This window comes from Schistosoma haematobium, chromosome 1 (assembly GCF_000699445.3).
Source record: "Schistosoma haematobium chromosome 1, whole genome shotgun sequence".
Taxonomy (NCBI): domain Eukaryota; kingdom Metazoa; phylum Platyhelminthes; class Trematoda; order Strigeidida; family Schistosomatidae; genus Schistosoma; species Schistosoma haematobium.
Genome location: NC_067196.1, coordinates 17,331,546 through 17,343,629, shown reverse-complemented (window position 1 = coordinate 17,343,629; position 12,084 = coordinate 17,331,546). Strand labels below are relative to the sequence as shown.

The window sequence follows — 12,084 nt, the reverse complement described above, 5'->3', positions numbered from 1 at the left end:
ACTAAGTTGCGAAACACCAGAAATTCAGTTTTCTACTAATTGAGATTTTACAAAAATATCATTAATTCTGTTATTTGTCATAAGTTTTATGTTTTATTTGAAATTAACCCTTAAATCGTTTCGATAATGGTTATGTATCATCTATTCATGAAGGATAAACACATCGCTTATAAGTCAAAAGGTTTGTTTTGAATATTTTCAAATTTTCATTCAAACAAATCACTGATAATTGCATAACAATAAACTTTTAGTAAGTGAATATTTTGTTAAAAGTAAGCGACTGAGTGTTTACTAAGTTGATTGAATTGAGTTCAGTGATTCTGTCAACATGGTTTAAATACTGCACATTTATCTGGTATTCGAATTACTTACATAATACAACATTTGGAAGGATATCCAAACAAATTTATCGTTGTTGAATTACCTTAGTAATTGTACAGATGGTTAATTTTACTTTAAAACATGTTTGTTTGGAGCTGTTATTATTAAACTTGATGAACTGCCCCTAATTCATTTAAAGTTGCAGAGATAGGACAGGATAGACGATTTCAGACTGAACATTGAAAGGGAACTCGTTTAATTAAATAGTTGGTGACTACACATTGTCGATAAACTAATAGTTAAAGTAAACTATAATGGTTTGGTTAAAGATATCACTCATAAATATTATGTGGGAACTTGAAATCGATGACTTGAATGCCTCCTCATAGATTGTGTTGAATAAACAAAATCCATCGTATATTACATGCTTGAAGTTGGTTGATGCAAATTGGAAAGTTTGAAAAACTCATCATTCAAAAAAATTATATATATGATGAGATTTGTCAATGATTGATGGTGATGGCAACACTTATATCGAAGGCCATCATTATTATTGAACATTAATCCTGATTTCTTAAGTTATTGATTTATGTAGATGTTTGACAGCTCAGTGGATAACGCGTTGGGAGCTTGAAGCGAAAGTGACTGGGTTCAAATCTCAGCGTGAACATCAACATACCAAGATATCCATCCGACGAGTCTCAAACAGAACAAAATGCTCGTTCTATATTGCACTGCTAGCCATTACCAATATATTCTAAATTATCTAAACTAAATTTTCATTACAATTTTGGGAAGGAAAATACACCTAATCAAGTAACTATACATTGATTCAAACTGATAACCAAAATCCATCTGTTCTAAATAACTCGTGACATAGTGTGGCTATCGAGGCAATCGACATAAGATGTACGTGTATCAACAAAGACTGATCGAAACTCAGTTTCCGGACAACCGAAACCCTTCCTAATAATGATGTAATTTTGATGCATTTTATTACTCCTTCTTCACTTAAGAAAATCTGACATTTTAAGCATTTTTTAAAAAGTAATACAGTGAATATCTAGTCTCTTGTATCAGTCCATTGCACTGATTGCTTTCCATTTATTTAGTAGAAAAATATACAAACAGCTTCTTATATGTGAATATTACAGTGTACTTGATAAAGATATTTGAAATATTTCCTTAATTCTTTTCCGAAACTATAATTTGAAATGAGTGCAAGAAAACTGTTTTAAAAAGGAATTAACAAACTTACTGTACGACCTTGTTCAGTTTGTAAATTATCACGTTCTGAGATTGCTTCATCGCGTTGTTTTCGCATATCATGCAAAGATGTTTTAAGGCGATCTAATTCACTTTCAATTTCCCGTACATGTTCATTTAGATTTTGTCTTGCTGATTCACTCATTTCATGCTCCTCTTTGGTTAAACTAAAGGAAAGAAATCCTAAATGTCATGTTCAAAATCCAATTTACTAAAAATACATTTTCAAAATTGAAATAATTTGCAACATTGATAATAGTTTGATTAGTTTCTATATAAATATACATTGACCTATTCTAATATTTAAAAAGATATGTGTTCCAGAGGGGTATATTTTATTGAGATCATGAACCGATTGATGTTAGACCACCATAGAAAACCTGGAATCCGTCCATGATCCCAATCTAAAACTTAAGAATCTCCACAACCCCATACTGATAATTGCCACGTGTTCACTAGTGTCTAGCTTCCTTGGGAAATTCTCAAATTTCTAGTGAGACACCGTGACCAGTGGAGCTAATCCATGTCAGGTAAAGACAGATATCTACCTCTGTAAAATAGAAAATGGTCGTGCAATATCGTGGGTTGATTGAGGTTAGACATTAATACCGTTGGACGCTGGCTCAGTGGTCTAGAGCTTAAGCGTCCACGCGTTAGGCTAAATTCCCTGGGTTCGATTCCTGCGAGTGGAATCGTGGATGCGCACTGCTGAGGAGTTCTACAATAGGACGAGATGGCCGTACAGTGCTTCCAGGTTTTCAATAGTGGTCTAACACTAATCGGTTCATGATCTCAATCAAAAACTTAAAAATCTCCACAATCCTATACTGATAGTATATTTCAGCAGAAAAAATTTTATAATCCTATATAAGTTATTGAATTCCAGAATCAAAGATATAGAAAATTATTATATGAAGTTTAAAAAAATCAAGTAACACCGAATGTCATTATACAATAGGTTATTTTAAAAGTAGGTAAGTAGTAGTGTACACAATCTATTCTACATAGAATTATAGACACAGAGGATGAGTATTTTGTAGAACCATGTTGATAATTAAGGGCAATGAAATAAACAGCGTTTAAATGTGATGCAGATTTTTTTTGTCGGTGTTTAACAACTCTCTTATTGAATTCATATTTCGGGGACTTGTTTCATCTAAACCATACAATAACAAATGATTTATTGTTATGAAAAGGGCAACTTTCATTTAAGATGTTGAATGTTGAATGAATTAACAGAAATTTACATTAATTACATTGAATTATTATTGAATTTCTAGTATCTATTTGACAAATCTGTTGCATAGACAGATATTTCGTTACTAATCTTATCAAAATACTCTATAAATCATGCTATAACACAAGTAACTGTGATTTACAACAGCAAAAGTAACTATATGTTCACTAATGACTGAATAAAGTAAGGAATTCCCCGAAGTTCTAGTATAAAATTGTAAAGTCAGTCATATGACGACTGGAGCGACGATTCACCCTTGTGATTGGATGATCAGCATGCTATATCGAAAATGGAGCAAATTTGGAACATGGGTAATTGAATGATATCTAGGAAGTTCATCGATATCTTAGTCACTTTGACGTAAGAACGTCCCGAGTTAGATACCATGTGTGGTTGTATGTCTGCAGAATGATGAAAACTTCAAGGTAGAGTAATGCCACTGATTAGTTGTACTTGGTTTCCAATAGCTATTGAGGTGACAATATTTCATGATGAAAATTAATTTCAAATTCATTATGAGTATTGTTTAAGGTATACATTATTACTAGTATTTGTAGTATAGATAGGGAAGGAAAGAAAATTTGGTTAATTATCATGTTACCTTAAACTTTGTTTAATTCTATCTCTTTCCCTAGATAATTTATCCACTTCCAAACTTTGTACTTCTAATTCTTCTCTTAACCGTGCCAACTGTTCAGACAGACGTTTTCTTTCCACATCTGACTCTTCGCCGCGACGTGTAAGATTATTTAATTGCTCTTTCAGTCCAGAACTTCGAAGTCTAAGACGATGAACCTATAAAAGTGGATTCAAGAAGTAAAAGATGAAATAAATGTCATCAGAAAATTGTTGCATATCATCCAAATAAGTTATTCATTCAACCCTTACTTAATTGTTCTGGAACTCAGTGTATATGAGCATGTCCTTTACGTAGATTTACGATAAATACAATGTGCAAATTCGTTGCTTTAGCTGTAAAGAATATGGAACAAAGTATGTGGTGAACTGTGCACTCGCTAACTAAAGAGCATGGATAAAATTCTCAGAGTTATTCCAATTTTCATGTATCAGTTCCCGAATAAGAAGGTAACTAGTCATTTACACAGTACTATTTACAGTCACAATAATGGTGAGGCGAGTGATGGTAGTTTAATTATGAAATTACGTTTATAATCCTAAGACATTTACTACTAAATTCATTTTTCAAAAACTCTTTGAAATCGTAAGCGAGTCCTGTTTACCATAGTGTATGTATATAAATCTTTAGGTAATGCAATATCTGTCAAGATTTTCTGTGTTATCAAGTACAATGAACACTTCCGTAATTCTTTACTCTTCTGCCTTTAGTCGTTTTTGTTATTTCACTGTCAGTGATTTTTCAGTATTGGTTTCAGAGATGTATTTCTAGACTAACTATAAACAAAATCGGATTCTGGCAAGTAGCTAAATAAAAAGATGATAACTAGAAGGCCTGAATACAACGTATTTGGCTTCATCAAACACATGGAGTATACTCTGCCTAGAATTTTAAAGCACATTCATTGCCCAAAAGGATTCAGCTGTGTTTTAAACTCATGCGAGTGTTTTTTAATCCTCTTGTAGTTTTGTTTGATTCGCTAGAGAATATTGCTCCAACGTACATAGTGTTTCATCACTTATTTACGTCAACTTTCCTCAACTGGATTTTAATTACAGCGTTAGAACTTTAACATTACTGACTACTAGGAGCTATTGAAATATTTGATGGGTATTTAAGAAACCATATAAAAATGCGGTTTACTTAGAGTTTTAAAGGTAATTACATTCGACCCCAATGATTGCTGTGGTAAGCGATTTTAAGAACAGATGTTATGCGAATGTAATGATTAATGAGAGTTTTGCAAATCTTAAATTATAATAAACCGGTTGTTACTATTCTCATATGGTTTGAATTATTATCTAAAACTTTCCACTTACTTATATTATGTAAAGTAGTAAAAGTCGTATTATAGAAATGTTGAAAATTTCTAACATGGTTTACATGCTTGGAATTTTGGTTTACAGACTTGACATAAACATTTAAATGCAGGCTTTCAGATTATTAAACAGGCACATAGCATATGTAGTTAGATTTAAAATTTATGGTGTCTCAATATGTTTTCAGCCTTAAACTCTGATCCATGAAATAAATGGATTATGAAACAGAGGAGACGAACTCAGAACATCACGATGAGAATAGTTTCTTAAGGAAACAAATTTATCCTGAGTTCATGCTTAAACGATTAATTTTAAATCTTATAGTAGGTAATGAATTAATAACTAATCAAGATAGAAAAATAAAATGTAGGACACTTATTGTTATGACTTGTGAACCTGCGTGCCCTGTGTATTGAATAACGCAACGACACCTTCTATTAGAGAGCAGCGAATTATCGATCGGACCAAAGACGCGTAAAACACGTGAGAACAACCGAGAGTCCTGAATGGTCCTGCTTTCCTGTTTAGCCCAGAACGCAAATCTCTGAGATATGAATCATTTATTTCAAACATATGGGGTTTATATACCAATCAAAGAGACCACACTGTACCATAAAATAGAAAATAACAGTTGTACAATATTTGGCCAACAGGAAAATGACACGTGAAATAAATATTGCCCAATAGGAAAATGATACCATCTGAGGTCCAAGGATAGCATTAGACTTAACAGAATAATTTTTGGGATATTTTTCTGAATATCTCAACACTTCTTGATAATAGGAAGATTAGATGTTGATTGGCATTATAAATAAAAAAAGAATTTATCACACTATCAGTGCCTTAATATTTCGACTATTTGTATCTTCTAATTTAGGTCAGTCTGTGTCGACAGAATTAATTAGGATGCTTCGAGTTGCACTAAAAACTGGCATTCAGATTTAACACATTTTACAACGCCCGTATTTCAAGGGAGTAAAAACTCCTAGTCGTGTATATTCACAACATGCTAAAAACTTCAAAACATCAAGCAGATATCTTGATATCCTTTCAAATCGACTAAGCAAGTGAGCACAACTTATATAAAGTTACCTATGGCTATCGCTTGCGAATACATAAAACGTCATTAATCACTCGAAAGAAAACATTTATAAGTAGTCCAAAAACTTACTGTAAGACAAAGTGTTACCCTGTTTTTATTATTTGTTAGCTTTATAAGCTTCAAGTATAAGTATAATGTCTATCTTTTACAATATATATATATATATATATATATATATATATATATATATATATATATATATATATTTCAATCGTTTCTGTAGTCGAGTTAGATTTGATAAATAATGAAAAACTACAAATTTTAACCGGACAGATTTATTGAAGTTTACTGACAAATGTTTATATATAGTAGTTGAGCTATATTGTGTATTAAGTTTAGTTAAATTAAATGATAAATTTTAACCTTGTATATGAACATTACTGTATCCATTTCGAACTCTAAAAGCCTAGAATACTATGCAGTAATTAGTTGAATTTACATCTTAGAGCATTATATTGATACCATGTTCCCTCCTTCATGGTTTCCAAAACATGTTAACTGATAATAAAATCTATTTTAGTATCCATACTCCACTTCATTGAACAAATAAATAATTATTCATGTCAAGAATTTGTTTAGTTTAAATGTGTTGACGTATTCTGTAGTCACTAATTTTGAGAGGTAATTCAAGGAGTTCTAATGAGAAGCTGTAATTAGTGGAGTTGAATGAAGTTAGGGGCGGCCAAACCAAAACATGGCATCAGTCCTTGAAGTCAGTGACTTCTAGTCTGAGCCATGTTGGAAGATGCAGATTACTTGGTTGGGGTCCGTGTGACTATCGTGACCAATGGTTGGAGACTCTAGGTGACATGTCTCAGAATCGATTACAATGGTGTAGGTACATACACTCTCTGTCTTCCCTTAAACTATGAGATTAAAATTGCCTTAGATCTTTCTTTCTACGAACTAATTCTTTCTTCCTGTACTGTATCCCTATAAGCAATCCTTCTTTTATATATTCAGTCAGTCAGTAACAACGTAGAACTTCGTACGTACGTACATCAGTTCGAGTTGCCACACCGCCTTAGCACAGAGATGCAGTTGTCGATTCAAATCCCGTAGTGGTAGAGGTAGCTAGAGTATAAGCAGTAATCGGGAAGATTAGGGTTTGGAGGTGTTATTTAAAGAGTATAATCCAGTAAAATAAATTTGGAAAGAGGAAAAAGAAAGGGACATGAAGAATTCAGAAGATTAGAATTTGGGAGAACACAAAGAGTGGATGCACCTGAGCCATTGCAAATGATTTTGAACCATGTCATTCAAGGTCTCTAATCATCGGTTGCTATCGTCTCGCGGTTCCTAACCAGGTAGTCTACACCTACCAATATGACTCAGTCTACTTGTCAGTGACTTCATGGACTTGTGCCATATTTTGGTCTGGCCGCCCCTAGCTTTCTTCCAATCTACTCCTGTACAACAAAACATCGCGCATCGAGGCAGTCGGTGGTTGGGCATACGTAACACATGTCCCAGCCATCTCAACTGATGAAGTTTCACTACGTCATCAATTGATTCGCCATCCTTACCTAGTACCCGTTTCCTAACAACTGCATTACTTACTCGATGGTCCCAGGATATACGAGCAATATTTCGAAGACACCTTTGATCAAATGCTAGTAACCTACGGATATCCTCCACTCTTACCGGCCATGTTTCACAGCCATAAAATAGGACGGAACGAACTGCTGCGCAGTAAACACGTCCTTTGGTTGATAGACGGATATCTTGCCTACGCCATAAATGACGCAAGTTGGTAAAAGCTAGTCGAGCCTTCTGTATCTGTGCTTAGATTTCGTCACACACTAAACCACAAGGGCTGATGAGACTTCCAAGATAAGTGAAGCGATCGACACGCTCAATTACTTCACTCCCTATCATTGGTTCGGGTGTCAATGCAACCCAATCCTGAAGCAACATTTTGCATTTTGAGGGGGAGAATCGCATCCCGAACATGCCTGCATTGTTGCTTAGAGTGGTCAGAAGACTCTGCATTTTGTCAGCGTCTTCACCAAATAAAACTATGTCATCGGCATATTCTAAGTCAACATGTGAACCTCCCGGTAGAAGTTCAACCCCTGTAAATTTAGACGAGGAAAGTGTTATCTCTAAAAGTACGTCGACGACAAAGTTGAACAAGAATGGAGAGAGTGGGCAGCCCTGACGAACACTACTTGAGGTAATCAATTCTGATGACAGTTCGCCATAAGCTCTTACTCTACCAGTTGTGTTCGAGTAGAGAGCCTTTATAAGGTTAATGTACTTCTTTGGTACTCCTTTCAGTGACAAACACTGCCATAGAACCTCACGATCAACAGAGTCGAATGCCGCCTTAAGGTCGAGAAATACTACCATTGTGGGGCGTCTTTTATATATTACCACCACTGAATTAACTACTTCTATGAGTCCGGTGTTCATCTTGTTGTGCTAATGAGGTATGGCAACTTGGACCGATGCATATATGTGCCTGGTCCTACGTTGTAACTAACTAACTGACTAGAGTTGAATAATATCCAACGTCAAACTAATTTCACCAACGGCAGTAAACGATGGTTGCAATATATCACAACTTGATCAAAGTTAAAACAGTCAGTCAATGGTAAGTGACTCAGTTATCAAAAGTATAATCACTCGTCACGAGATCTGAAGATTCTAAGTTCAAATCTCAACAGATTCAATGAAAAGCACTGCTGATGAATCTGATAATGGAACAAAATAAATAATGTGAAAACAATTGGCATAAATGAGTGTAAATCACTGGATTACAATAATAACTATGTATATATATATATATATATATATATATATATATATATATATATATATGCTAGAAACAGGTCAGAGGTCAAAAAAGGGAGGTTAATTCAGGTTGGGCGGTGTAATAATTTAGTGAAGTTCATAAATTGTGTGATAATTGTAGAGATTAATGGAATTAAATAATGATAAGGTAGATTACGTAATAATAATTAAATAGAATTTGAAAAAATAATTTAAGAGGATCAGGTGATGAAAATGTGTGAATAAAATTTTGTTTAATAATTAGGTAATAGGGGGGGAGTATAAAATATCTTAAAATAAGTAAATGAATAAAATAACCAAATAACCAAAACACAAAACAAACAGAAACAAAAAGGTTACCAGGGTAGTGATAAGTTTATTAAACTGTTTATTGCTTACTTTTTTTTTCAACAGTTGTTAAACTAAGTTTATTTCATAAGTTAACTTAATGAAATAAGTAACTAACTCTAACCAATGAAAATAAAATGAAATAAAAAAAATTTCCATCAATTAGAATATGAATTATGTAAATTCTATTGTGTTATTTACATGTGAACTAACCGCCAAAAATTTAATCTAAATAAGAGCTTAATTAATTTATTTATTTATGCATTTCAATTTCATATCAGTAACTATATACATATAGATGACTCTTAGATCACTTTTGGTTTTTAATTTGGTCATATATTAAATACTCAAATTTACTGATTTGTAAAAACACTTCCTTTTTCAGTGTTTATTTGTTTGTTCTTCTTTGTATTTACTCATTTTAAATGTTTACGTTTTTCAAAAAATGAGTATACTTTAAACTGTATAATTAGTGTTGTTTACTTCTGCTGAATATTTATAATTTTTTTTCAAAATTAATTATTTTGTTTAAAATAAACAACAAACAAATGGTTATCAGATTTCAATGTAGCGGTAAAAATGAATGAAACTATCAACATAACAATAAATCATTACATTTACAATATTCTGTTTAAATACAACTTATGTATGTATCAATAGACTTCTGTATTTGTTTTTCTTAAATAATCTTTTAAATTTAGGAAATTAGAATAATAAACATTTTTCAGAGCATAACCATAGTAACATCAATAAGTGACTCATAACTAGTGTTCAGTATGGAATTTTTAATTGATGATATAAAAATGACTACATTAAGATTAGAAGATAAAATTGTATTAGGAAAGTTATTGAGACCTATTTTGATAAACGAATAGTATGAATTACATTGTGAAATTCTGATTATTGGTTATAATGGACAGGTTGAAAAAGTCGTTAGCATGGGATTTTGTAGATCCTAGAAGTCATATACCAATCAATTGAATGGAATTCGTCACTCTACATCAACTTCATTGACTACGAAAAAGCATTTGATAGCGTGGACAGAACAACACTGTGGAAGCTTCTTCGATACTACGGCGTCACTCAGAAGATAGTCAATATCATACAGAATTCCTATGATGGATTAAACTGCAAAATTGTGCATGGAGGACAATTGACAGACTCGTTCGAGGTAAAGACCGGTGTCAGGCAAGGTTGCTTACTCTCACCCTTTCTCTTTCTCCTGGTGATCGACTGGATTATGAAGACGCCAATATCTGGGGAGAAGCACGGGATACAGTGGACATCTAGGATGCAGTTGAACGATCTAGACTTCGCAGGTGATCTGGCCCTCCTATCTCAAATGCAACAGCAAACGCAGAAGACGACCAGTGTAGCAGCAGAATCAGCAGCACTAGGTCTCAATATACATAAAGGGAAGAGCAAGATTCTCCGATACAACACATCATGCACCAATCCAATCACACATTACGCCGGGAAATGGAGACAGACATGAGAAAAATGAACAAGAATTGCATGGAACTAGAAAAGAAGACCCAGGACAGAGTGGGTTGGAGAATACTGGTCGGTGGCCTATGCTCCATTAGGAGTAACAAGCGTAAGTAAGTAAGAAGCCATATACAAATAAATATATGAGGATACGAAGCTAATGAATTCAAGTGTCGCTTTTTAGTGTTCACAAGTGGGCCAAGTTGTTGACAGTTAAAGCGATTTCGCTATTAAAGTTGATTGATCTCATTAAGATGTTTATCATAACGGATTATAGTCTGTTGCATTCAACGGGGAATGTTGCGCTACTTTCGTAACTTTGGCAGTATCCAACACTTGCAATCAAATCCTTATAATGTTTGCACTATTGAAGTGAATTAGAATCTAATAACATACAATCAATTCTAATTAAATCCAGCCACTACGACGATTGTTACGGATTATCTACAAAGTTCAAAGTATTCGTTTGAAGATCGTTTGAATCCAAGTTTACACGCAGCTTAATCTACAATAAACCATTAATTCACATCTAATCCATACGAGTTATATTGAATTTTATATTCTACCATAGTCTTGGAACCCCTTTCAATTTTACAGATCATTAGTATTAATTATAATTTTATTTCTCGCTTTCTTTATATCCGTGCAGTAGACAACTATCTTCTACATTTTTTCTACTCATTAGTAATTCTTATTACCTCTAAGACAAATATATAACGTATATTCAATGTTGGATAATTTTTTATTATCTTGTTGGATGATCCAGTACCTGTGCATTTTATTTAAGATTTTTATATTGGATACTCGAAAACTAAAGATTAATTTTAATAATTTAATTAAATCATACAATATTACTCTGTTTTCACAAATGGTCTAACATATTTAAACGAATTACACATAAAATTGTATAGTTTAAGTAATTGACATCGTTAATAAAAACATTCACTTAGTATTGTTAGTTTGAATCTATCCATTGATGTTTAGGACTGCAATTGATCAGTCTCTTATTGGTATATGTGCATACTGTGCGTATTGCCTCGGTATAGCCATAATCCACAAGCATTATATGCAAAGATGGATAGTGGCTAGCAGTGGAATTCAGGACGCGCATTTCGTCCTATTCGGAACTCGTCATCTGGATTCGCCAGCATCTCAGAGTTGACGTTCACTCTGGGACTCAGTAGCTAAGTGGATAACGCGATGGCCTTTGAAGTGAATGGTACCTGAGTTCGAGTCCCACAGTGAACATCAACTCTGAGATGCTGATACACCCATCTGAGAAGTCCCAAATAGGACGAAACGTGCGTCCTGGATTCCATTGCTAGCCACTATCCATCTTTGCATATTGGTGAGAACAATTTCTCCCTTGAAACATTTACATTTTGCTTAAAATTAGTTTTATATAGTTTTTCATCAACTAAATAGTTCTAATATAAAGTTTTCTAGTTATCTATAAGAAAGTAATCTCGTTATACCTGTAATCTAACTCAAGAAGTTGAGTGAATAAAGTTACTTTTTAAAAAACCGAAGGTTTATCTAGTAAACAGGCAAAATAAATTAAAACAGGTCATGAAAGTTGAAACTAATTATG

The 12,084-nt window shown here is 33.3% G+C and overlaps 1 protein-coding gene across 1 annotated transcript in view; it reads right to left on the bottom strand.

Annotated features, from left to right (window-relative positions):
• Positions 1 to 12,084, bottom strand: part of MS3_00003835 (uncharacterized protein) — a 68,658-nt gene that overhangs the window by 39,441 nt on the left and 17,133 nt on the right. The window contains exons 9-10 of the mRNA XM_051211695.1: positions 3,426 to 3,619; positions 1,580 to 1,754 (exon numbers count right to left, since the gene is read on the bottom strand). Of these exons, the coding sequence (XP_051073279.1) occupies positions 1,580 to 1,754; positions 3,426 to 3,619 (369 nt within the window). The remainder of the gene's footprint in view (positions 1 to 1,579; positions 1,755 to 3,425; positions 3,620 to 12,084) is intronic.